The following is a 27,399-nucleotide window of genomic DNA, read 5'->3' as shown; positions in this document are numbered from 1 at the left end:
ACATGACAAGCAGTGACATTTCTGTGTGGGGTTCTCAGTACCAGCAATGCCAAGAATGAAGCTATAAACCCTGACATTTTGTGTTATGCACTGAGGTTTTTAATAGACATCTTTCTCTCTCTCACCCCTGTTTGTTTCTTTTATTCCTCTAGTCTCTTCTGTCCTCTTCTCCCTTTTCTCTCTCTTCCTGATCCTCACCCTGCCTCTGTCCCATCCCAAGTGCCCCACCTCCATTTCCCATCCCTCCCTCCCCGCTCTTATCTTTGCTCTCTTGCTTCACCAGACTCATTTGTTCAATGTCCTTCACTTTAGCTTTTGTTTCTCTCTTCCTCCCTATTTTCTGTTACACTTTTCCAAGATTTTTTTGCTCTTCATGGCATCATTCACCCTTCCTTACTCCTCTCTTCCTCCTCCTAGCTCGGGTCCCTGCCATATGCACACGCTGGCAGTCTCTCACACATATGCACTCCCACACTTTATTGCACACACACTGGCTCTTCCCGCACACTTCCCTGCTCCCCCCACGCTCCCGCTCTCTCCTGCTCTGTCTCTCACATACGCTCACACTTGCTCTTTTCTTTCTGTGCTTCCCCTCTCCTGCTCTTCTTTGTCTTTGTTACTCCCTTCTGCTGTCATCCTCCCTCTGTCTGTTCTTTTCCACTCTCTCCCCTTCTCCCTCCCTTTCCTTTCTCTTTTTGGGGTCTGATGTAATACTCCAACCATGGGCAGCCAGGCCAGTTGCTTGTCAGGGAGCAGGTGTCCCACCCCTGAGTGATGTTTTTGTTAATAACATTTTTGCCCTGACTCAGAAGCCGTCATTTTGGAGATTGGTTGGTGGGTTTTTTTTAAGGACAGGAGCTGAGGAGGCTGAGCTTTTGGGAACAGTTGCTGGGTTTGTACTAAAAGGACTGCAACAGTTGTTCTGCTGAGCAAGAAACGTTGGAGCAACTGCAGATTCTCTTCCCCCACCCCCCCCAATCTATCCAAAGGGCATTTGGAGGTGACACCCAATGCACAGCCCCCCTTGCAGCCAGCTCTAATTGGAGCTGACGAGCTGCCACTCGTTCTTGGCTTTGGAAATGGGGCACTTCTGCTGCTGGAGGTGGCCCTACCCAGCCTTCTCTATTACAAAAACCATTTCCTCCTCTTCTGCCTTCTCCTGGTGGTGTTGGGGGCACAAAATTAGAGAAATGCCAGAGTGACCAGAGCAGTCAGACACAGGGCTCTCCTCCAGCAGGTTGCCTGGTCTCCGGAGCTCAGTTCTGGCCCAGCTACGTGACCTGGACATTAGAAAGGATCTCGAGGCACAGGAGGATAAAAGGGGTCAGCAGTGGTCAGCAGATCCCTGGTCCATGGCCTCCCTGGCTCACCTTGTCTTACCAGGCTGTGATCCCTTTCCTGCAGAGGCTGAGGCAGGGCATGATGCTTCCCAGTAGGCAGGATGGAGATGGTGTGGGCAGTCAGAGCCCATCCTCTCTGCTGAATCAGCCATGCTATTGCCACCAAGGCCAAGGCCTTCCCACCTGGCTGGCCCCAGAGATCCACTCTGCAGAAGTCGTCACAAAAAGCCTCCTGGGGACAAGAGGCACCTCCAGACACTCTGTGAGCAGCACAGCGATTCCTTCTCACACGGCTGCAGAATCTCTGCCTCTTCCTGGGGAGGATCTGTAGGGAGCTCCTGGAGAATTACCAGGCATGGGGTCTGTGCTGTGCATCAGGAATGTACTGCCCATCGCTACAGCTGACACCTGTGCACTGAGAGGGTGGGCGAGAGGCTCTCCTGGGTGGGCAGAGAGGACAGAGGCTGGGGCAGCTCCTAGGGGCTTAGCAGGTATTTGAAATGAGTTCAAGCTAAACTGCAGCTTCAGTCCCAGTATTTCCTTTTCCTTGACTCTGCACTCATTCTAAAAATCAAAATACTTCCCCATAAAGAGCCACCTTCCCATAAAAGGGCCTCTCCCTCCCTTTCTGCCCAGGTCTTATTGATCAAGCACCACAGACGGTGGCTGCAGCTTCAGTTGCCAAGTAGGGCAGATCAATAGAGACTCGATAGGATGGGATTTTTGGCAGCTGGAACATATATTTGTTCCTCCTTCCGTCCCACCATCCCTCTGGGAAATGGTCGGTGTCACAGTGGAAGCAGGTGGAGCAAAGCTCCGTCCTCCCGCTTGCCGCTCACCTTGTCATCTGTCCTCTGTGCTGCAGCCCTGGGAGCAGAGGCTCTGTGGGAGCATCTGTGGGGCTGCAGAGAATGTGGGGCACGTGTGGAGACATAGTCCCACCCTGTGCTGGCTCCCTTGTCCCCCCTCTGCTGCTTACCTTTTACAATGGCCAAGTTCACCCTTTTGCATACTGGGGCCATCCCATGGGTCATTCCAGGCTGCCCAAAAGCAGTGTTTGGTCTTTATTGTTTGCCCAGTCTCTTTACTCAAGTAGTGGTTTTTTTCCCTGCGTGGATCCAGAGTAGCTCCCCTCTGCCCTTCCCTGCTGTGCCATCAGTGCTTTTGTCCTCCTTGTAGAGATGGGAGAGCAAGGCACGGTGATGGCAAGTGACTTGCTGAAGGCCAGAGGGACTTGGCGCTGGAGTTGGGGTTTGGAGCCATGTTTCTGGCTGTCCTTTAGCAGCACTCAGCCCAGTGGCCATGGGCTTGGGACAGTGCTTCCCCACGCAGAGCCTTCCCAGGCTGTCCTGTTTGTGTGAGACCAAACGCTGTGGGCTGCTCTCCAGCATGAACTGGGGGAATGAGCCGCAGAGGGGTGCACTGGGGAGGGATGCTGTGCAGATCTGTCTTTCTCCATCCTCTCTGAAGAGCAGTCAGCTCTGCCATGAGATGTCCTTAACCCTTGCTAGCCCTCCTGGCTGCCCAGCCTCTGGCAGGTGCTGAGCGCCGCGCACAGAGAAGTTAATGAAATGAGTATTTTGGGGAGGGGGGAGGGAGGCTCTCTACTGCACCCTGGGGCCCTGGGTTTATTAATGGTGACCTGCCATTAAAGACTAAAGTGCTAACCTGGTCATATTTAGCAGCTTTCAGTGGTATCCCAGTGGTCTCTGCCTGCAATATCAACTCCTGCTTTCCCCTGCAGCCCCAGCTCAGCAGGAGCTGACTCCAGAGTTTCTCTGCTACAATGAGTCTGGTGGGCAGCACTAAGAAGTCTCTGTGCTGCTGCTGCCAGACAGATTTCCACCTCCTCCTGCTGCTTCATGCAGCTTCCCCCTCTTACTGCCAGGTCTTGCCAGGCAGTGCTTGGAAAAGAGGACCAAGTTCTGGCATCTTCCTGATTTCCTTTATACAGACAGAGCCTGGGGGTCACTAGGAGAGGGAGGTGTGCCAGCATGGAGCTCAGAGGGTTTGGCCATGAAGAAGAGGCATACTCTGGCTCTGCAAAGCATTTCCACAGAGCTCTCCGAGAAGGCACTGGCAAATTATCCCTCTGAGGTGGCAGGCTGGGAAGCGAGGCAGCAGCTCTGCCAGACCTGATTAAAACAGGACTCGAGGCTAACAGCTTCAGGTCAGAGCGGGAGGGCTGCTCCCACTGCTGCTGTCCCTCTTGCTCCAATCCAAGAGAGACGTGGAAAACCCAAGCTTGGGGGGATGTCCCCTAGGGAATATCAGCAGTTGTATATTGCATTGACAGGCACTTTAGAAAGATGCTGGGAGCTGCTGCTGCTGCTGCTGGTCCAGGCAGGGATCAGTGTTAGCAGAAGAAAAAAAAAGCCCCAGAGTTTCCTTGAAGCTAATTCTGCTCTTGATGCTTCCCCAGAAGCAAGATCCTGCTGTGCTCCGTGTGCCAACTGAGATTATTGCTTTCCCTGATCACTTCTTCCTGGATTAAAACCTCAGCCCAGAGTGTTTTGCAGTGTGTTATTCCAGGATGCCCACTAGAAGCTCATCATGGTGCAGACTCTGGCAGAGATACCAGGGAATTATGAGGCATCTCCAGCTCGGGCCGCTCCTGCTGCTCAGATCAGGAGGTGGGGGTGCACCTGCCCCTGGCACTTCTGTTTGCCCTGAGGTGAGGGCACCAAGAGCAAGGCTGTGGGGATTTTCCTCTCTCCTGAGAGCCCCGCAAGCCGCAGATGCTCGCAGCCCTGCCCTTGGTGTGGGCACGTTTGCCAGTGTGGGCTGCAGGCCATTCCCCAGCAGGGCTGGCGAGGGCAGGGGCCTTGTTCCAGCAGAGCTGAGCCCTCCCAGCAGGACGAGTGCCGGTTTGGCAGCCAGGCTGGGGGCAATCCTCGCTCGCTCCTTTGGCTCTGTGCCCCAGCTGATCTGCAGCCAGGTTTTGCTGTAATCCCTACATCCTGTTGCAGGTCCTTAATCAGCTGGAGCCAGCCTAGAAAAAAAAAACCCAAAACCCAAACCCCAAACGGTTGTGGTTAAAGCTCCCCACTGCCAGGTGAGGGGGAGGGATGGGCAGCAGCCTTCCCAGGCAGCAGGTGGGAGATGAGAAGGGTTGGGAGAGATTACAGTTTCCTTGGTAGGGATGGAAGCAGAGGAAAGGGTATTTGTTTCTGCTGGGGGGGGGTCTCTCATGACCCACTCATGCTGTTCTCCTGCAGAGAGGATGGGTCTGGGTTTGAAGCATTGACTGCTCCTGTTCTCCCACTGCCAGCTCAGCTATGGACACTGGCCCTTCAGCCCTCATTGGGCAGGCTTGGAAACTCTCCGGGTTGTTGTTGAGTTGGTTTTTTTCCCATTTAATGCATAGAATAACACTGATGGGTCTGAACAGCTCCAGCCAGGCGACGAGGGGAAAGAATAACAAGCTCCTGAATGTCAGGCAAAATTATGGGCCATTGCTATTTAGGGTGAGTCTGGTGGATTTAGGGCCTCTCTGTTCTATTGTCCTGGCTGCTCTGAGCATTGGAGCAGGCGAGACACAAGTCGGGAATTTTATTGCAGAGCATGTTCAGGGGAAGGCTGGTTCCGAGTGTTTCCGGAGTGAAACAGCAGCAGTGGGGGACAGGGGACTGTTTCTGTTGGAAAGTTGGTGAGATGTGATACTGGAGGCTGGAAGTCCTGGAGAGGTGGTTATCCAGCAGAGAATAGAGCCCCTTTGCAGCCTGGTTTCTGTCAGGATTCAGCTCCAGATGTTTATCACTCTCCCCAGCGTGTAGGATTGGTCTCCATCCGTCAGACCTGGGCTGACTGTCCAGCTGCTGTGTGACCCTGCTGGTCCTCACTGCATCTCAGGGGCACACAGCTCCTTGTCTTCTCTTGTGAAGCATTCAGGAATGTAGTTCATATGAAAAACAGTGCCTGTATATTTGTGTTCAGTGGGGATTAGGGGTTTCAGTGTCATCTCCTGGTTTGCTTATTGGTGGCACTGGTGATGTAACCAGGGCTGCCACTGCAACTGCATTGCCAGGTGTTAGGGAAAGGGCCCAGCTGAGCAGCATAAGCATAGAAGGACACAGAAAGGCTGGAGAAAGGTGTTACACAGTGTGATAGAAGTGGATCATCCATGGGAAAGTGATGTCTTCACAAGTGCTGAACAGGGTGTACCCGAAGCTTCCAGATTTTGGCAAATGCATTCTGTCCCATGCCAGGATGGGGAGGAGTGGCAGAGAGCAGGAAAGCCATGCAATCCTGGCTATCAACATAGGTGTGAGGCTCAGCAGGGTGAATTCTTTGCTTCTTTGGGGCTCTTTTTATTTGACCGGATTAAAAAGCCTATTTGAGTTTCTTAAACCATTTAATCTGAAATCCCCAGGTAGATGCGCCATTGGATTCAGTTTTAAGCTTATAAACAAAATAGGTCTGTGTTTGTCTCTTCTTCATTTTGTGTCAAAGAAGAAGGGTTTGACCTGTCCTCCCTGGAGCTGGGGGGAAGTTGAGCTCTGGTGCCTCTGAATCCCCGTGAGCTTTCTGAAGGGTGGGAAAGTGCAGAGACTGGGTGCTGGTGTGTCCTTCCTGCAGCTCCAGGGTGGGTGTGCGTGTGGCCTGGGCAGGGCTTGGGCTCCACTGGCCGCTCCCCAGGGCTCAGTACCTGCACAGAGAACTGAGTGTAGGTAAAAATTCCAGTTGCTCTGCAATTATTTTGGACAAGTGGAAAAGGAGAGAACCATAGGAGATGGGAGAAAAGCATGGAATGGTATGGATAATTCCAGTTTCTTTTGAGAAGAAGCTGGTTCTCCTCTGCTCCCAGAGTGTCTAGCTCCCTCCAGGGTTTCCTCCTGCATCCATCCTCTCCACGCAGTCTCCTCCTGTCTCCTCTACAGTGCCATGTGGCTTACTGCTGCCACTCCCTGTGTTTCAAAGGAGGTTCCATTGTCCCCAGAATGGGACAGTGCAGGATTTGTTCTCAGGAAAGAGGTGCTACTGATGCCTGTGGCAGCTGCAGGAATGTCACAGGTCTGTGGCCCGCAGTGCCAGATACTCCAAAGGAAGGTAGTGAACCCACAGCAGGTAAATGTAAGATGATCTGCCCCTGTGTCTCCTCAAAGTGCCTTCCACGTGTCCACAGAGTCACTGATGCCTGCACACACGTGTGGGGTGACAGTGGCAGTGCTCAAACTAGCTGCAGTGGGAGCAGGGTCCCTTCCAGATCCTGTCCCCAGTGCTGGGAGCACAGCAGCAGCGCTGGGCCATGCAGCCCCTCGTGCAGCCATGGAAAAGCTCGCTCCAGCACAGCCAGAGAAGGGCCAGGAGGGAAGGCTGTCCTCACCTCGTGTGGTCCTTGCTGTGGGCAGAGAGGCCTCGTGTGCCCAGGGCTCTCAAGGAGATGCTCTGTGCCAGGGGAAGGTGGGAACAAGACTCTGTCCTTCCGCCTTCCTTCTCCCAAGGAGCTGAAGACAGACAGAGGGACAGGCATCTGTCCAATGGCAGCTGGAATAGGAGGGAGCCCTGTTGGCTTTGCCCAGGGAGCCTCTTTCTATATGGAAATGAAGAATTTAGGCTAATGGAGCTCAACCATCTCTAATTTTGCGATGGCAGGAGGATTTTGATTGAAAGTAATTAAGCAAGCTAGCTGTAAAATTAATTAAAGCAAAAGGGGGGGATTTTTTTATTGGATTGGATAGCGATATAGCGGCTGTCAAATGGGGGACGGATGGGGGTGACCTGAATTCTCTGCCCTCCCTCCTCCCACTCGGGACGTTTATGTCACTTTAATCTCCTTACAGCGGCTGGTGTGCATTTGTTTGAAATAATCAAGGAAATATGGTCAGAAATTGTCAGCTTTCAGATCTAATTTACCTGACAGCCCTGTGCAGACCAGTAAGCCTCTGTGTGCGTGTGTGTGTGTGGTGCAAGCGACTGTGTGGTCATGGAGGACTCCTTGTCTCCCCTCTCCCATGTTTTTGTTCATTCTGTCTTCTCTTGATTCTTAGCAAAAATACTTCTGACATATCTGGGGCCACCCAGCACCTTGCAGGAAAAAGGAACAAGTTTGACAATTTTCCTGCGGTCCCTTCTCCACCCCCACCTTCCCATCACTATCTCCTCCCAACCTGCTGCCTCATCTTTGCACCATAACCAGCTTTAGGGTTTAGGCAATATAGGATTAGGGGAGGTGGCTGTAATTCTTTATTCCAGATGGCTGGCAACTGCTAAACCTACTGTCACAAGCGCTGAGTTATAAAAATACTTAAATTAGGCCCTTTGTTTCAGCCCCTGTCCCTGCCAAGCAGCTCTCCTGGTGTCCTGCCGGGAGCTCAGCTTGCACAGAACAGGTGGGGGACTCTGAGTCCAGACTGTAATGATGATGCTGGGAGAGGCTTCTCCGGACTCACACCTACCTGGATTCCCTTGCTCAGCTCCATCTGCTTCTTTTTTGCCTTTAGCTCTTAAAGAGAGATCTGCAGCAAGAAGGAGCTGGGCGTGAGTTGGTGTGTGCTCACTTAGCAGGTGAGCATCCCAGTCCAGGGATGTACAAAGGCTGCAATTCCTGCCCATCTGACTGGGTGGCTGGGGGTGTGCACATTCCTGGCAGAAATCTCAGGCTTCCCTCTGGACCTAACCCTGCAAGAACCTGGTGACCTGAGCTCAGCATACTGAAACTGGGGAAGGAGGGCAACTGCTACAGGACTGGTGTTTCCTCGGAGCTGCCCTGGTGCCTCACATCTGTCTTGCTAGGTTGGCTCTTAGGGTTATTATTTACTATTTATTATTATTCATTAAGCACCGAGAGAGTTTGGGCTTTTGTTTGTTTTGTTTGGGTCTCCATATAGAGGCCTTTGCTGAGGCAGAGTCTGGTGCCAAGACCTCTGGCACTTTTACAATTACAGCCCGTGATCCTACCGTGTTGTTTATGTAATGACTCTCAGTCCCGAGGGATTCTGCAGCCTTTTAGACCAGAGCACCCAGCACCTGGCAGGGAGAGTGCAGGGCAAGTACTGGGCCCTGGTGCCAAGGAAAATCTCTGGGCTTTATGTCCCAGGGAATCATTTATATGTAGAGGGCTCAGGCTGGACCTGCTGTGAGGATTCACATGCAGGGGAGTTGATTAAGCTGCTTCAGAAGGAACAGATGATTCATCCCTGCCAGGTGTCTGTGGTCACAGGGTCTCTTAGTAGCTCAGACCTGATGTTCTGGCTGTTGAGTGTCTGCAGCCCACCAGTTTGTCTCTCATACAGGGAGTTGAGTTGACTGGTCTTTGTGGGCCAGCTGATGTGACCAGTCCCTGAGTGTCCCAGAGCACCCCAAACCATGTCAGCATGGGGATTTAAACTTCTGTTTGTTGAGCAGGTGTGTGGAGGGCTCCACACCAGCTCTGTAACCTGCAGGACATGGGTAGGACTGGTGATGACCAGCTGCATGGGGCTGTGCTGAGGTGGGTGATGAGCTCATCACCGTGATTCTTGGGTTTAATTCCAGCTTTGCCACTGATTTGCTTTGTGTCTGTAGCCATGTGAATGCATAGCTTTGTGCCAGTGCTTCCTCATCAGTATAATGGGTATAATTAGGCTTCCCTGATTGACGATGGCGCTGAACACTGAGTGTGCTGGCAGACTGTTTGCTTTTGTTTAAAAGTCCCTTCCAAAAAAAGGAGGTAAGACCAGATTTTAGGGTGCAGGTTCCCATATCGTATTGCATATATGTGGGTTAAGGTCTCTGACAATACCCAACCCTTTCCTTGTGGGACAGGTCTTCTCTGAAGAGTTGGCTTCTCCTAAACCTAACAGGACAGAGTTAAGTTAAGACTAAGTGCTTCTAAGTACTGTCTCCCCTGTATTCAGCAAAATACAGAATGTGGCACTGCTGATCTTCTGTGTTAATTACAAATATAACAGAATGTAACATGAAGAATAGTCTAAATAATTTCATGGCCTGTTAACCAAAAGAGAGGTTAACTTCTGGGACATGGACCAGGCTACCACTGATAATGGTATCTGAATTCAGTGGTGTCTGGAGGAAGGGTCATACCATGCTGGCTGCTCTGATTTCCCACTGTAGATTGCAAGACCAGATGATTAAGAGTGCATTAGATAATCTTCTAACATAACATTCCCTACAGGCAGTTACTGGCATTGCTGTAGAGACATCCTGAACGACGTGTTGGAAAAGGAAGTGCACAGGACAATCTTTCTGCATTGTGAGCATGTTTGAGACCCCCATGCAAAGCTGTGCTCTGTTCTGATTCCAAGTCTCCTCAGACATGGCCGAGGAAAATGCACGTGAGTGCTGACCTGGGGGCACCTTCTGTTGTTCTATTTGCACCTGCTTGTACTTACTCAACACCTCTCCCCTCTCAAGCACTGCCACTCTCACTGCAAATGAGTCTGGAGACCCTGATTCCAGCACAGCCAGGAGCTGAGAAACATCCCATAGATGGGTGAATAGCATGAAAGGTTCAGATTTGGGTGGTGTTTCTTTTTCTCTCAGTTTAGTGTGGCAGTGGAAAGGCATAAGTTCCCTTCTGTCACTGATGTGGTGTCAGCTGGGAAATGATTCTCCTAAGCCAAGCAGAGTGACATGAGCATAAGATCAGTCAGAGAAGGATCAAGCCCAGCAAGTTAAAACACAATGTGTCTTCAGCTCAAAATCTCCTTTCCCCCTTGCTTCCAACTCATGTTCTCCCTGGAGCTCCAGGCAAGTTTACCATTTTACACCCAAATGCAGTAGAATCACCAAGGTTGACAGGGTTTTGGTTTCATTAAATCTGAACTTTAACATGCCAGCCCTCCACCCTGACACATGTTTGCAGGGCTGTCGTGGCTGATGCAGGCTTCCTCATGGCTTAATAAACCAGCACCTTGGGAGCCTGGGCTAAATTCACCACATCATAGAATTGTTGAGGTCAGAAAAGACCTTTAAGGTCATCAGATCCAACCATTAACCTGGCACTGCCATGCCCACCTCACAATGGGAGTTACCCTCCAAAAAGCGTGAGCAGGCACGCTGGGTCTGTGTCCTCTCTTGGGTGACCTGTACTGGTGCCATACTGGGACTTCTGGCGATGCCTGCTGAGGTTTCCTCCTCCTGCACCCCAGCAGAGGGAAGGGAGGCTCTGGGCTCATGGAACAGCTGGTTATGGATGTCTCCATGTGTGTCCTCATGGCAGTAGGGCAGTCTCCAGGTCAGGTCAGATCCACGCTGCTTCCCAGACAGACCAGGAGCTAAGTCCTAGATTTTGGAGAGGCTCAAGGCAGCACTCCCTGAGTTCCCTCTGCACAGAAGATACACCCTCACGGAGCTGTCTTTTTATTTGCAAACTGAGCAGTTGTACTGGAAGAGATTTAGCAAACATGGGACTGCACAATGCTGTGTGTACTGAGTCACACATCAGGGCTGGAGCCAGCTAGCACTGTGAGCTACTGAGGCAAACATTTGAGAATAGCTACAATAGGCACCAAAAATATCTTTAGATGAGATCTTTCTGAGTTGGTGCACATTGGGTAACAGGGAGGGCTGATAACCTAAGCTTAAACTCTACCCACATTCTCCAGAGCTCATCCTGGGCAAGCCAAGCTACTGGAAAGGGGAACAAAACAGAGAAAAAGCAGGTTTTCTCTTGGAAAAGGGAGCTCTAATTCACCAACTTCACATGGGTTGGGAAAGTTCTGGCTCTGGCAAGGCTCTAGGGGTTGCCTCTGTATCCTGGCTCTGGCTGCATTTCAGGAGGGAATGATCTCAGAACTTAACACCATGCTGTTGGATCTGCAGGGCCAGGGCAGCATCAGTCCCTACAAGACATCATCTGTCTGCTTTTAAAGTTCCAGGCAAGGGCCTGCTCTTGGAGTCTCCCATAGAGGGTCTCTCTGTTGCAAGATTTTTCTCAGGGGTTTGCTCTGTGCTTGCTCTTTCCTCTCTACTACTCTTAAAAAATAATGGAGCCACTTGCCCAAAACCCAGCTGTGGCTTCTGGGACATGATTCCCCAGAGGCAGGTTTTTGGGGGCTTGTGCAGGCCATCTCAGCAGAATGGGAGAGCAGGCAGCAGAGCTTCTTGCTGCTTTCTGGTGTGCACACGGAGGTCAGGGCTGGTGGTGAGTGCTCAGTGTGGTCAGCATCCTGCCAGGTCACCCTCAGCATCCTTCCCTTGGCACCCCAAAGCCTCTCCTTGCATCCTGCTGCTCTCTACTCCTCGTGCTGGGGCTGGGATCTGCCTTGGCCTCGCTGCGGCCCCTTCCTCCCTTCCAGCATCTCTCCCACTGGTTTTGCAGCCGTTTTTTCTGCCAGCGCAGGGCACTGAAAAGTGCTGGCACTGCCAAAAACCCTGTGTGCACTACGACTCCCCAAACATCCCTTTATTTTTATTGTTCTGTTAATTACTGTTTAAACTTTAATAAGTCACTTCGTCAGGAGGGGGGACCTGCAGTGAGGTTTCTGTGCAAACACTGGGCCCGGCAGTGACTCTAGTGTAACATAACCCTTTATACAATGTGGGAATGTTTAGACTGTAACAGAAACTTGTTATTTTAATGACAGTTAAAGGGAAAAAAAAAAAGAAAGGAGCGAATGAAAAAGGGAAGCAAGTTTGTTGGGGAAATGGCTCATCTCAATCTCTCTGTCTGGCCTCTTTTCTCTTGGCTTTAATGATATCTGGATAAGGAGGCTTTATGGCTTCAGTTGAGGCAAGTTTTGTTCCCAGAGATGCCCTATACAAGGCAGTATGCAATCCCTTCAGTTCTGCAGGGTGAGGCCAACAGCAGAGAGATGCTGATGGAAGCACCATGGCTTGATTTTGCTCAGACACAGCAGCAGATGCCTAAAGCCAATTTGAGCTCAGTCTAATTATTCTGACCCACACAAGAGACTTTCCCCTTCTATTCAGAGCTTCTTCCACTGGTTAAGTTTTTAAGTAGCTCTGCTGACACAGATGCTGGCATATCATACATAGGAGGGTCCAACATCCCGTGGAAAAAATAGACCTTGAAGCAGGAAGATGTTTCATTTTGACTCCTCAAAATGAGGAATTGTGCAGACCTGAGGGAGGGAGAGAGCCTGGCTCACACTCTTGGCAGTGGGAGAAGAGAGGATTCACAGGCATCCTTGATTTTGGACTGTGATTTCTGACATCTGCATTGCTTTGAGGTGAAGAGTGACTGTGCAGTGGCTGCTGTCCCCGCACCACAGCACTGAAGTCACCTCCAGGTTTGGCTTGGCTATATTTAGCACTCACTATAGACAAGACCATATAGAGCGATATATATGATCTGAAAACCTTCAACTCCTGCTGACCTCTGCTGCTACAGTGAAATCCCCCAAATCTGTACAGTCTGAGTGAGAAGTGACATGAGACCAGGAGAAGGGAGAGCTCCTATGTTTTCCTTGACAGAATTCCGTGCTCCCCTCCGCAGGCTGGTCACCAGTCCCTGGCAGGGCTGGTCCTCTGGGAAGCTCAGCTTTTTCTGCCAGACCTGGGTTGTTCCCACAGGGAATGAGGGCAGAGAGGTGTAAAGAGGGTATGGGGGTGCAGACTGGGGCACAAGAGCTTTGGCAGGAGATACTGGGAAGGAGAAGGGTGGAATGGTGCTGGGAACTTGAGGAAAGAAGACGGGAGAAGAAGAGTGCCCTAAGGCCAAGGCCAGCAACTGGGATGGGAAGTGGGGCACAAAGGGCAAAACTTTGGAGGGGAGGAGAGGTTAGGAGGGTGTGGGGTGTAAGGAGCACTTTGCTGGGAGAAAGAACCTTCCTCAGGTGCCACCTCATTCCCAGGGATCTCTCTCCCTCTTTGCTAAGTTCTGGCTAGAGCAGGAGCCTGGGGGACTCCATAAAGATTTTTGGTGAGGATGAGTGTAGGGTGGAGTAGGAGAGGATGAAATCATGGGCCTCTGGGGAGTGTGTGTTTTCCCAAGTGGGTGAGCATGCAGGGAGCAGGCCAAAACAGTTCATGCTTTCCTCACCCACTGCTGGGGTTGTGATTGTTATTGATTGGGTTTGCTGTTCTCGGCACTTTGTGTTTTTCCAGCTGAGCACTGGCTGCCCCTGGAATTTTTTTTTTTTTTTACCCTCTGCCTTAGTTCAAATATGCACAAACATGGCAGACATGGCAGATGGGGCAAGTGTATGCCCAGCTCTGTGCCAGCCAGCACTGCAGGGGCTGAGCCTGCACTGGGGCTGCACAGGGCTGGGAGAGTGCAGGGATGTGTGAAAGGTACCAGTAACGTGCAGACCTGCTGTAAATTGGATTAAATTCATAGGTCTGTATTATCTCTGTCATACAAAAAGGTAAAGAAATTTGCTCTTGTGTGGCAACTACTGTCAGGGCTTCATGTTGGAGCAAATAATAGGGACATGCACAGGGATTCCCACTGTTGGGCATGTATAAAGGGTGCAGAAACTTCAACCTCAAAGCCAAAGGACTAAGAGAATGCTAGCTGCAGAGGTAGTTTTGTTTCATTTCCAACACGTGGTCATGACTTTCAGACCCCACCAAGGCCCTCACGTGGGGCTGTTCTCCCTCCGGCCGTGCGCTCGTTGTCCGTCCTCTGCAGAGCTGTGCCTGCTCATGGGGCCAGTGGCAGGAGCCGTCCCTTTAGGAATGGTATTTTCCAGGTTCCTGTGTGAGGCCAAACATGTCCCAGCTGCAAAAATAACTAGTCTATATATCCTGTGGAAACAGGAGCAGCAGCGACATATCTGTCTGGTCTGGGCAGAGCTGGCTTGTAACTAATGCCCCAGAGGGGCATCAAGAGGCTGCAGGCTCCTTGTCAGTGTGCAGAAGCTCAAAATAGAGACCTCTGGGGAGGACTAGCCCCTTGGAGGGTAAAGCTCTGCAGTGGGCAGAGCAACAGATACCTCTGAGCCTCTTGCAGGGCCAGTGTGTTCCAGCGAGACATTAATATTGACTGGCTTCCCTGGCCCAGCTCGGGGCGCGCAGGCTGCTGGCGCGGCCGGGCGCACGCATCCCCAGAGCAGCCCCAGCCCCTTGCTGGCTCCCTCCCGCCTCCCCTGTGGCCAGTGGGGTCACTTTGGTTGCAGAGCACAAGCAGAGCTCAAGGATAGAGCCCCCTGGACGGAGCCAAGGAGCCACCGAGTAAAAACGCTGAGGTTTTCCTTTTCTGTACAGCGCGTTTCCCTAAATTGCCTTTGACTGTGTGCATCGCTAATGAAAGTTTATGCCCTTGTTAGAAGGACAGGCAGGTCCATTCCAGTTAGGGCTGGGTCTATCCTTCTGCCAACTGCCCTCCCCAGCACACACACACATACACTCTCACTCACTTGCTCTCCCTGGTGAATAAGTAGAGGCTGTTATAAAAAAAAAAAAAAAAAAGAAAAAGAGAGAGAGGCAAAAAAAAAGAGGAGGGGAAAAAAATTTCCATATTTGTGTAAGTTGCTTTAAAAGCATTTTATCATGTCATAAAAAAAAAGGAAAGTACTCTCAAAAATTGATCCTGCACAAGAGCCCATTGGACAGAAGGACGTTGGGATGTTAATGGCTATTTTGCTCCAGGGTGGCTTATTAAAAAATTTATACATAAATGCTTAAAATTGCATAAATTATTTAAAAAAAAAACATAGTAAGCAATTTGCAATCCCCATCTACTTTTCCTCTTTTTCTTTCCCTCATCATTCTTTTCTTCCATTCTTTCCTACAAAAAGAAAATATTCCTTCGCACTTCTCTTACCCTTGTCCCCTCCCTGTCTGAAAATGTGATCTGCCCAAAATTGTACATGTCTGTGAGTAAAAGAAATACGATTTTAAACGGTACCTGCCACTGACCAGCAGAGCTTTCTGTGAGGGGGAAAAGGAAAAAAAAAAGAAGGGGAGAAGAAAAAAGAAAAGAAAGAAAGAAGTTTGGATATGATGAGTGTTTCTCGCAGGCGTGGAATGTCACCCACATATCCTGGAGATTGTACTGGGGAGGTTTATGATGGTTTCCCATTGATTTGTTTCCCCGACGCAGCTGCCGACCTCTATTGAGGGACAAACATAATCAGCACTGACGCAAATTAGATGGTTATTCGTTTTGAAAATTGACAGAAAAACAATAAAAAAGATGAAATGCTCCCAAATCAATAGATATAATGAAATTCAAATAATCCGAGAGATGAGGTCTCCATGGCAACTGATAATGTGGAAAAGAAAACAATTTAATAAAGGACAGACACACTTTGAAAACAGATTGGGCAAAGGGAAGGCGGGGGGGCGAGGGAGCAAGGGGGGCTGTGGGTTGGGTGGTGGTGGGAGGGGGCAGCGGGAGGAGGTGGCGGTGGGGAGCAGAGCCACTGCCTCTCCGGTTGGTTAGCAGTGCTGTAGTGAAGGATCACTGTCCATCCCAAGGACGCTTGCCATAATTAAGAGAGGCTTTCGGTCCAGAAAGTGCAGATTCAGGTTTTAATACACAAAATTATTTCAGGAGCACTGAATCGGAAAGTCGTTTGTTATGACCTTCCTGAGAGGCCTGGAGCAGGGCATGTTGGAGGCGCGGCGGCTGAGCCAGCTGAGTTATGGCATATTTGTGTTTTTATAGTGCGGAGAGGAGGGGGAAGGGGGGAAGAAGGTTAAACAGTATTTACAGCTCAGTTGTTTTCAGAAAGGAAAGAGAAATAGAGTTCATGAAAAGATGCAAGTGGAAGAGAGAGAGGGAGAGGGAGAGATCCCCTGCCCGGCACACACACTCTGCCGGGACGTCAGCTCCAGTGAGACGTTCCCCGGTGCTCTGTTTGCCTTAAGGCGTGAGGTGCAGATGGGCTGGGGGTACAGAGGGGCTCTTTGGTGGGATGGGGAGTGTTCCTGTCCCTGCTGCGAGTCTGGCTGCAGGTCCAGCTGGGAGTCCACCGTCTTCTCACTGCGAGCTGCAGAACAAACTGCATCTGGCGTGCGGGCTGCGCGGAGCGTGTGCGTGGTGTGAGTGCACGCGGTGCTCTGCTCACGCCAGCGGCTGCCCTGGTGCCTCACATGTGGCTGCCGTGGGCTCTGTGGGGTGCTGGCTGCGTGTGCGGGGCCAGGTGCAGGTGCTGTGCCTGCATGTACATGTATGTACGTGCAGATGTGGCACCTGTGCAGTCACAGCTACGCAGGCTGGTGTGCGTTAGCATGTGCATGCAGTTGTGTGTGTTTGTGTGCAGGGTCATGTGTGCCTCTGCATGTGGTAGTGTGTCTGCACAGCCACGTTTCTATACACGTGTGCCTTGCCGTGGAGGGGTGTTTGCAGTCACTGATAGCACTGGCACATGGATGGGCTCACAAGGACATAGGAGATAAGGAGATGAGCCCTAATGACCAGAAGGAAGAGCAACAAAAAGCAAGACATGGAATTAGAGTGGTGTGAGCACTGGGAAGCACAGGGTGAGTGCCCACATGGCCCGGCCGTGGGGTTGCTCTCCCGTGCTGCTCTGACAGGACTGCTGAGTTAACAACTCAGGCATGACCCACTGCTTTCACACCAGAGCTCTTTCTCCTCTGGCCTGATCATTCTTCCTAACTACACTGCACAATATTTGCAGGTCACAGACATCTTCAGGGATTCAAAGAGCCCTTGAGCTCCCAGTACAGTGTGTAATGGGTACCTGCTCTGGATTCACAAAAGAGTTCATCCCCGCTTGGGGATCAGAAACCTCTCAGGGCACTGAGTGCCCCCTTTGTACAGCCAGCCCAGAGCAGTTACCCACTCACATACAGCTTAGGCAGCAGCCAGGGGCTGTGGAGAGGACATAACAGGAGCTGGAAGGCTGAAATGCTCTGGTTTGCTCTTTGTATGCAGCCCTTGCTGAGGTTTCACTCACCTCCTGCGGGCTGACACACTGATTTACTTTGCAGGACCTTGAAAGACCACAATAATGAACTTTCTCTGGCCCTGCATTTCTTAGTGGTGCAACAAGCACTCAGGCTCCCAACTCCTATTTAGCTCCCGACTTCCCACTGCAGTTAATTAGCAGTCTGCATTCTTTGTTGGGTCTGAGCTTAATAGTGCTGAAAGGGATTGCAAATTGCTCTTAAACTGCCGACCAACTACCAAAGGGTCAGAGGGACCCTATTTTAGGAGCTGTCTCACTTAACCCCTGCCCTTGGTTAGGGATGAGCCCAGCCTGACACCAGGGAGCTCCTATGCCCTGACTTGGGTCATGGTGGTTTCGGGTTCTCTGTAAAACCACTCATTTAAGACAGTCACCAAGAGGAACTGATGAAACTTCGAGCAATTCCCTTCTGAATCTGTAGTTTAAGAGATCTGTTGTCTCTCCCTGGTCCTTTTTGTTTCCCCAGTGTCAGGTATTTGCTGCCAAGTCTGGTGTCCTCTTGATCACACCTCCGTGTTTCCCTGCACCCCTTGCCTTGACTGCTTCAGTCTTCAGAGTGGGCTCCATGCAGTGTTCCAGGGGGCTCATGCCTTGGCCTCGTCTGCATTCCTTGGGAGCTGGCTCCCACGTGAGGTAGCAGGCTTTGCTCCAGAGGCTTTCCCAGCCCTCTGCTTCCCCCAGCCCTTCCCTCCCTCTCCGCATCCACTGTGTCCTCCTGGCGAGCGCTCAGAGCGCTCCGTGCTTCTGGGCGATGGGGAGGTGAAGTTAGGCACTGTGTTTGCCTTTAGTCGCCCTGACAACGTGTCTGGCTTCACAGGGAGTTTCCTAAGGGCCACCGGGAGCCTGCAGGGACCTGAGGGTGATGAGCTATTACTCTTCACTCTCCCTTTCATGTCTCTTTCCCCTTGGTTTTCTTCACAACCTGTGGGGAGATTGATGGCAGGATTGTGATGTAAATGTTAGCAGTTCTGCTTGATTTATAGAGTTACTTAGGCTGAGTGAGGCTACTTATGCTGCTCTGGATAGTAAACCTTTTAACCGGACTAAAAAATTAATAACAAATAAATAAGACAAGGAAGAGAAACTAGATCAGAAAAGCTGATCCTCTTGGCTTTATGTGATCTGAAAGAAAGATGGTGAGGACAGAAGGCTCCCAGGACCCTGCTCACTGCATTGGGTTGCAGCACTGAGAGCAGGTTTTCATAGGAAGGAAACTGCTGAAATGTCTTATCAAAGATCCTGCATTGACAAATGGACTAGGAAGTTTGCTTCAGGACACAAGGGACTTTTGATCTTCAATCTGTCTTCTATCAGTGCTTTTCCTCTGCTGTTACTTGATTTGCAGTAGTACCTAAAATTGCAAAGGCACTGGGCCCACTAAGCTGGGCAAGAAATCCTTTCCCAATGGGTGATCCATAAAGGGAGCCAGGGCAGAAGGGGACCCTGCATGATGACCTTTTCCCAAAGAGAAGGAGCAGTAGCAGAGCAGGGAGCAAAATCAGAATTCCTTTTTTCCCCTCTTCTTTACACTTGGCTCCTTTTGTTAACTGTAGAAGCTTCCTGGGTTACTTGTATGCAGAAAAGCATTCTTTTCTTGTCCTTTGGAGGTTCCAGGGCACATGAGTGCAGAGCAAGGCAAAGGCAAGGGCAGAGATGAGGAGCTTTGCCTTGGCACTGGTGAGAAGCAGACCCTGCGTGGCTCTCTCAGTGAGGAAGCTGGGGGTAGACAAGATCAAAGCACATTTAGAGTCATTTTTGAGATCTGCCTAGGAAAAGGTTCAGGCGTGCGTTACTAAAGAGCTGGGAGGAAGGATTAGCCCTGTCCTTGCTCCAAGTGGAACCACTTTCCCCAGCAGCTGTGCCAAATGCCTGTGAGGAGCTGGAGGAGCAGCTCAGCGGTGGGTGAGCGAGGAGTGTCAGAGGAGCCAGGGGATGAGGCAGGGGGGCCAGGGGGTTTGTCCCCGTTCAGCTCCGAGGGGACAGGGGCTGGGCAGGTGAGGAGGTGCTTGTGGCAGCAGCTAAGGAGGCAGCACATTTGAAGGTGTCCATCCTGCTCTGCTGCCTGCCAGCCAGCTCGGCTCTTCAGCAGGGATTCTGCAGGCTCTGGAGGACTTTTTGAGTTGCAGCCCATTGCACCATTGCAGCAGGAGCGGCTGTGCTGGGGCCAGCTCACTCCTAGTGTGAGGTCTGCACTGCCGTTCTCTCCCTGGCCAGTGATATATGGCATAAATTAGGCCTCTGAAGGGGGATACTGCATCCTTAAGAAGAAATATGTCCTCATTTTTCTTAAACACCGTTTGCACTGAGTGAAATGTTTAGAAGGGACGCTGAGGGATAACTTTATTTCTTACTAGGGAGTTCAGAGCCGTTCAGTTAAACCCATAAAACACTGGGAGTAGGGAAGTTGACAGCCTGCCCGTGCATTAGAAAAGCCATTACTCATCTGGGGGAAGTTCACCCCATGCTGGAGCCTTGTGTTACCAATGGGGTGGTCCAGGAGAAAACATGGGATCATCTCCCTTGGCCATCTGAGGGGTCAGAGGATGCTCAGAGGTGGAAAAGTCTCTGTAACAATCCAGCACAGTGACACAGAGTGCTGATACAGAGACCCCAGAGCACGGGGTAAGGCTCACTGCTGGGTAATTGTCCTCACTCCCCTCCCCTGCGTGGGGAAACTTAAGGCAAGAAAGCTGGGGAGACTGACGGCTACACTGTGGTTGGAAACCAGGCTGGAAGCCAGCACTTCTGGCTCTTAATCCCCAGCTTGAATCACCAAAACCAAATTCTGTTCCAGAGGCAAGGAGTGAAGGCCTGGCCTCCTGTTCTGTTTCTGTCACAAAGTCCTGTTCCTAAGTGGAGCCGAGAGTCCTGATTCCATCTTCATTGCACCAGCTTGAAGCCCTTTCTTCCCAGTGGGATTTAGAACACCTCCTGGAAGATGAAGACAAGGGCTTGTAGATAATAATAATGGGGATTCCTGTCTCGGGTGGTGGTTGGTGCTGTGGTGGGCTGCATTACAGGTGGGGGTGTGTGAGCTCCTGCCAGAGCCTGCCCCTGGCCAGTGCAGGCTGCCACCATCCCCCAGTAAGTGGCTGTTCGAGAGGACAGGGCCACCCAGGGCACCCAGAGTTGTGGCAGACAAGGCACCGGCCACCAAGGGGGTGGAGACTTTTTCTTTGATATTTTATTTTGGGAGGCTTGACACCGAAAGATTTAATATTTGTTTGAAATGAGAAACAGTTCTCGAGTGAATTTGGAGAGCTTGGGAATTAATGTCAGACCCCCCTCCCCTCCCTAAACATCCCTCCTCCCCATCAACTGAGTCCCCCCCTTTCAATTTCTGAAGCTTGCTGATTTGAATATTTATAAATATCAGTAAATTATTTATTGTAGCAATCTGCTGTGCCATTTCACCAATCGCCGTTAACACTTTAGGGCTTGCTCTTCAGGAGGATGCGACTGGAGGAGACGCACCTGGGGGCTGGGGCAGGCACTGGGGAGGGGGTCCTGCCTGCCTGGCTGCCATGCCAGGAGGGGTTCTCTCTGTGGGCAGCACTGGGAGGGCTGAGATGTTTGCAGGAGAGGATGGGGATCTTCTGCCAGTACAAGGGGATGCAGGGAGAGGATGCTGCCAAAAAGGGAGGCTTTATGTTGATTGGGAGGGGGCAGTGAGGGGGTGGCCTAAGGGGGTGGGCTGTTTGTGCCCTGTGCCATGCAGGGACCTGGCCCTGACTTACACTCAGCACTCACCACTCTTCACTTGTAGTGTTTGTTCCCCTGAGGAGGAATATTCCTTCTGGTTTCTCCTGTCCCATTCCCTCCTTTCAGAGTTACACTCCTGCACAGAAAACACACGCTGCTCAGAGATGCTGTGGCTGTTTTCTGTTTGGGTAAATGAGAGGCTGCCTGTGTTCGTGAGCTCTTCTCCCAGAGAAGCCCCATCAGCAGCACAGGAGCAGGCAGATGGCCAGGTGAGAAACAGGAGCAGCCCAACTGTGCAGCCCCAGTGCAGGGCAGCAGGATCTCTGGAGCCCATGGCTTCCCCTGCTCTGGGCGTCCTGTCACTCCCTGCCCAGTGCCTGCCTGGCACTGTCACCAGGAAGTCACAGCTGAACTCTGCAGCTGAGTACGAGCAAAGGGAAGCAGATGGACTTGCTGAAGGGAATCGGTGCTGCTCTCTGCCCCTTTGGGCCAGGGCTGAACCAGGGTTCAGCTCTCCGGGAGCTGCAAATAGGGAGAAAAGTAGACCCTTGTGGGCCTGGAAATGCCAGTGTGGTGGGCAGGAGAAAGTCAGGCAGTGAGGACTGCAGGCAGATGTGCTCGGGCAGGCACTGGCTGTGAGGACCAGAGCAGAGTCCCCAGCCTTTCCTCCCCAGTTCATAGATGGGGTGTGTGGGGAGAGCCCTCCTGGCTGTGGGAAAGCAGGGAGTGAAGCTGGCAGCTCCTGGGTAAGGACACCCTGGCTGCTCACTTGGTTTCTCCTCCCACGTCTTTGATTCTCCTTCTCCTGCCTGCCCAGTGCTGAACTGGAGCCTGTCACGCCTGACTCTCGCACCGAGGGCTTTCCCCAGCTCCTTGCAGACACGCAGAGGCAGGATCCATGCTTCCAGGGCAGAGGACGTTGTTAAAGAGCCTTTGTGAACTCCCCAAGGTCAGCCAGAACAGACAGCATCCACTAATCCAAGGTCATTTCCTGGGCTAAAAGCAATAAAATGTTTTATTGATAAACTGAAGAGGGGAGAATACGCACTAAATCCACTCTCAGACATTGTGGGCCATGCCTGGGATGTTCTGCCTTTGCCCTGGCCCTGCCTGGGATAATACACAGGTCTTCATGCTGGAGGGAAAATGTTTTCTGGTAGGGGCTGAGCATTTGGCTGTCTTCCCTGTCTCCTCCCAGCATGTGGCTGGGCAGTGCCAGGGCACTGCTCCTGAGAAGTATGTTCCCAATGCTCCACTGGCCTTCTCCTGGGAAGGTTTGGCTCCATTTTAGGGACTGCCGCTCAAGTGTGAAGAGGCTCCAGTGTGCAGCATCCTCACCTCCCACCCCAGCCAGCCATGCTGTCCTCCCTGTTTGGGACTACTGGGCAGACTGGAGTCTCTCCAGTCAAGTTTGCAGCACAGTGGTTAAAAAAGAAAAGGACTGTGCATGCATGTCAGCCCTCCTTTCTTCCCCCTCCCCGCCCCAAATAATGCTGTTAATAATTAATCGAATGAGAGCTTGCAGCTCCTGGAAAGCTGGCAGTGGGACCTCCCTCCTGAACGGAGCTGCTCAGCTGGGCTTAAAACTCTTCAATAGGAATATGAAAGCTCCATCTGTTCGACGTACCCGGCCTTCTGAAGTGACAAGGCTGTCCCTCCCCAGCCAGCACCCTCTCCCCCCAGAACAGGCCCTCCTGCCCCAGGGGCAGGGCTCTGCCCTGCACCCTGCCTCTTCCCGCAGCATCAGCTCCTGCTGTTAGCCTCCACCCATGCCAGCTGGTTCATCCAGCTCCCATGCGCCCTTTTTCCAGCTGGGAGCCTTCCTCCCCTCTGCCAGGGTGTGTTTTCATTAACCCCGTGCTAAAGCCAGGCCTGGGCTCTCTCCTCCTCTCCCTGCGAAGCCGCATTATCTGTGCAGCAGTTTGCCCCTTAGCTGGCATGGCCCGTGGTCCTTTTGTTCCTGCAGGCCGTGTGTGCCCGCGGCCCCTTTGCTCCCTCGCTCAGCCGTGCCCAGCCGTGCAGCACCGCGCCGTGGAGCTGCTGCTGAGCTGGTGCTGCTGCAGGGCTGCATGGAGGGAGAGCCGGGCTCTACATGTGAGGTGCTGGCAGCACACGGGCTCCCCGGGCAGCGGGAGAAGCAGGGGCAGCAGCCTGGGCTGGCAGGGCAGCGGAATGGTGAGGTGAGCAGTGTCCACCAGCCCTGGCTGTAGCAAGATCTACCTTTCCTCCAAAGCCAGGATTGCCATGAAGATGCCACGGCGATGGGTACAGAGGGGGGGAAGAGCCTGTGTCTCCTCGAAGGGTGTGGAGAGGGGGAAAGAGGAGTAAACTCCCGGTGGCATTGTTTTCAGAGGAAGTGCACAGTGTAAATAGAGCTTGTGGGAGAGTTTGTCCTGGGCAGAGATGAAAAGTCTGTGTGACAGGATCACGTTATAAATGGCTTCCTTAGATTGATGTGAAATCAAAACATTTCTATTTAGAAGAAGAAAATGAAGGGGGATGTTTACTTAGCCTGGAATCTTTAAACAGTGATTTGGGGTGGGGAGCTCGGCCTGGGGGGAGAGTGCCTCTGCCTGGCTTCTGGGATCTGGCAGTCCCGACCTTGGGCAGATACAAGGATCCCTCATCCAGCAGCTCAGCTTCCCTCCCTCTGCCCAGGAGAATGAAACACAGGTGCTCTGGTCTCCTCCAACCTGAGGCTCATGTTCAGCATTTCTCTGTTCCTGTTTGTGGACTTGACAGCCTAAAAGAAGGGAACAGGAATGTACCTCTCTTTCCATAGACAAGGAAGTAAGGGAATGAAAAGATAAAATGTGTCCAGACTTGGAGGGAGGTGGTTGCAAGGTTGGCAGAAGAAGCTGGAAGTTCTGATTTACACCTATATTGGAATAGGTGAGATATAGAGCCTTGGTATTTCAGAGCAAATCTCATTCCAAGAAGGTCTCTGGGAGGGTTAGTTCTGTAGATCAGAGAAGTGGCATGTTCTCAGAACTTGCCTTATTTTTAGCTTAAACTTTAGGAAAATATTCTCAAAATGTTGAAGAGAAAAAATCCCAAACAAAAGAAGGGAAAGGAAAGATGCCAAGGGGCACGGTAGGAGCTGGGGGGCAGAAGCTGGAGAGGTAGAGGGGCAAAGCCAGGGTGTGTGAGATGGAAGGAGGCAGAGCAGGAATGGAAGACAAGTTGCAGGCTCCCTGAATTGCTGCATACGCGGCAAGTGCAGCTTCAGGAACGTCTGTTCCTCTTTTCCTTTGAATAAATATTTATATATTCATTTGCCAGCTGGTGCACACACTTGGCTGCTCACCTCCAGACCAGAATAATGGGATCTGCCTTCCTGGCAGAAAGGGGTAGGGCAGTGAGGATTTGGGCTGCCGAATGTCTGCCTCCCAGTTATCTCCAGCTGCGAGCTGTGCTGATCTCACCAGTTAAGTAGGGCTGCCTATCGTGAGAGCATGGACAGGGAATCACCAGGCAGTGTTTGGGAGAGAGGAGGTGATTCCATGCTGACCCAGTGCCCTGGCCTCGGGCAGGCTCCACGTGGAGGCTCCGTCCCAGCCACCTGCAGCCAACGGGGCTCTCCTGGCCCTTGGCCTGAGCCCACAGGCATGAGCCGTGGGTGTCCTGGCCAGGCTCCACTTGGAGCTCACAGGAGCCTCCTGAGATTCCCGCTGTGGTACCAGCTGGACATAGGATCAGCCTTCACTTTGTGCCCTAAATAGTGGGAATGAATTGGAAGATGCCAGCAAATAAAGACTTGCAGCTTTATGGGCATCTGCCTGTGCCCATCTGTATGTGCGAGGGCTGCAGCCTTGTGTTGGGGAATGTGTGAAAAAAAGAATGTGTGGGGGAAGACACAGGAATGTATTTTGGGGAGATGGGACTTCTTAACCTGTACATGTAGGACTGTGTTTACGGAGTGTGCCGGCGCATACACACAGCTCTTTGAACAGCTGTAATTTCTAGGTGGGGAGGTACGTGTTTGGGAGCATCGTGTGCCTTCCCTTTGTGAAAGCACGACTGCACGTAGGTGTTAGTGCCAGGGGGTGCGTTTGGAAAGTGGAGGAGTACATTTTGCCTCCCTTTGTGTGAGGGGCTGATATATTTGTCGGGGGGTGATTTTTCTTGCGGTCCTTGACAGGGAAGCATGTCTGAAGCTGTCAGAAGTTTACGCTAAGCAGCCACTCTCTGGCTGTTGGACAGCAGGTCTAAAGTTTCAGTCTGTTTGTATTGGGCTGTCATGTTAGGGGATTAGGGGCTGTCACGGTGGCTTCTGGGTGCATTGTAGGGGGTCTGATTAATCTCCCTGTGCTTCTGTGGAGCAGCACCTCTGTGCTGGTGACAGGGAGGTGTGAGCTGAGCTGCCACGAGGGAGTCCTGTGCAGTAGAGGAACCCATTCTCATCATTTGAGGTCTGGAGACATGTTCTGTTCACTCTACATGTGACTAGGCGCTCTTTCAGGACAATGTAAAATCCAAGACCCCATTTTGGAGGGACCTCCACCTCCAGCCATATCCCCACAGTAACTCTTGTGGCATGTGTGACCAGCAAATGTTTTATTGAGTGTCTTCCTGAGCCCTGGAATGCAGGGCAGGGTCTGCCTTAGCCCTGCTCTGGGGGAAGAGCCAGGCTGTGTTCCCATTGCAGCTTTCCATCCTTTAACCCTGCTTAGTCTGGGCATCTCTCAGAGGTGTCAGAAATAAAGAGAGAAATGAGACAATGCAGCTGCTTTAGAATAATTATTTTGCTTTTACTTGGGATTGAACCTTGTTAATTGTTGGTGCAATAATTATGCAAGTGACTCTGATAGAGACCATTTAGTTCAAGACTCTCCGTGACCTTGAAGTTAAGACCTTACCTTCTTCCTCTCTTCCCCCACCTCCTCTCACCCCTCCCTTTACTAGCTGTCACATATGAATAAACTACATTAAAATAACAAACTCACACTAATTAGCTGATTGTGCTGGGAAGTATGAGAGCAGAATTTCCTGTGTGCAAGAGTGAGCAGGCAAAGGGGCCTGATCAGCCAGTACCAGCCCACAGTGATTTTCTCCATAATGCTGTGAACACCAGTCTAGTTGTGGTGCTCCAGCACACACACTTTGCCAGGGCTCCTGTCCTCCATTCTGGTTCTTTTAGGTGTGTACTGGTTCTCTTCTCTGAGACTATGCACAAACTCTTTTAGGTGAATTCTACACTGTCCATAGGGTTAGGCTTGGGAAGCTGTTGTCCTTGCTAGAGATGCTTGGGTGCAGTTGCTGGCTGGTGTGATTTTGGCACCCACTACATCCAGGATAGGGACCTGAAGCAGATGGTGCTGCAGTCTGAAGGAGAGGGCAATCTGTGCTTTTAACAAACTCATATCCTGCCTCAGCCAGGAGCAGAGGTTGGTGCCACGCTCACTTGCCTGAGATGTTTGGGGTCTTTAAAGCCCAGTTCTGTCCCAGCACAAATAAGTGCCTCTTTCTTGTGGCCAGTGGCATATTTTGGTCCCAGCAGATTCAGAGGATGCTTCTCACCGTGCTCTTCTGGCTGGGCTTCCACTCAGAGCTTAAGAAGCACATAGTAGCTCCACCTTTCCAGGGATGAGACTGGCCATGCCTGAAAGCCCACTGGGTTGGCACCATCCTTTTGCTGTTTGGGTTCAAGTTGTCTGATCCCACTAATGCCCTTCCTTGCCTCTTTCTCCTCTCTCTTCCCAGCTGAAAGAACTATATGCACTGACGCAGCCTCAGGAAAACCCGCAATGGCTGCCAAGCGCAAAGGCGGCCTGAAGCTGAATGCCATCTGTGCCAAGCTGAGCCGCCAAGTCATCTTCGACCACGGGGGAGCTGAGCAGGCACGTGCGGACAAGGGGCCACAGCAGGAGAGCGGCAACAAGGACCTGCCCCAGCCTGGGACCAAAGAGCTGGGGACAGAGTTTTCAGATGGACTCAGCTGCGTGCAGAAGATCGAGGAGGACAAAAGGAGGGAGGTGATCGAGAAGTGGGTGAACGGGGAGTACAATGAGGAGCCCTTGCTGGGGCGAGCAGAGGGCAAGGAATGTAAGGGCACCGAGAGCACAGAGGTGCCCCCTGAAGGGGTTTACATGGTGCAGCCCAAGGGCTGCAGTGACGAGGAAGACAACGGGGACGAGGCAGACGCTCTGAGGGGCTCACAGGATGGCAACTTCTTGGATGACAGGGATTCAGATGGGCCAGCAAAGGACGATGCCTACCGGTCCTCCAGTGGCGAACCAGGCTCCAAGCTGGGGGCAGGAACCACCTCAGGTAAGCGCTCTCTTCCCTCCATTTCCTGACACAGGGCAGCTTCAGAGCTGTATTTTCTTTGGCACTTGGCAGCCAAGGGGAAGGGTGAGAGCCTTGATCCCCTTGCAGAAGCCTTTTGCTCTTGGGACCATAAGGAGTTTGCCTCTGGCTTAGCCCCCCATTCCCAAGAAGGGTGGTGTGAGGGTGGACATGGCTGGATAGTTCTTTCCAGGCCACAAATCCCTGGGTGGGGCAAATCTCACCCTCCAGATTCCTTCCCACCACTCAGATGGCCGTGGCTGGGATGGGTGTTGGTCTCCTGG

General features: G+C 51.8%; 1 protein-coding gene across 14 annotated transcripts in view; it reads left to right on the top strand.

Annotated features, from left to right (window-relative positions):
- The window catches only part of CASZ1 (castor zinc finger 1), a 191,841-nt gene that overhangs the window by 123,313 nt on the left and 41,129 nt on the right, over positions 1 to 27,399 (top strand). For 13 of the 14 annotated variants that reach the window (XM_085558397.1, XM_085558394.1, XM_085558388.1 and 10 more), the window contains one exon: positions 26,531 to 27,097. In XM_085558397.1, coding sequence (XP_085414523.1) covers positions 26,531 to 27,097 — 567 coding nt within the window. Of the gene's footprint in view, positions 1 to 9,462; positions 9,617 to 26,530; positions 27,098 to 27,399 lie in introns of those variants that run through there. The other variant, XM_085558385.1, reaches the window with a different exon arrangement.

Source organism: Lonchura striata, chromosome 21 (genome assembly GCF_050655825.1).
Source record: "Lonchura striata isolate lonStrDom1 chromosome 21, ASM5065582v1, whole genome shotgun sequence".
NCBI lineage: Eukaryota > Metazoa > Chordata > Aves > Passeriformes > Estrildidae > Lonchura > Lonchura striata.
The sequence above is the reverse complement of the archived record's forward strand: the minus strand, read 5'-3'. Positions and strand labels throughout refer to the sequence as shown.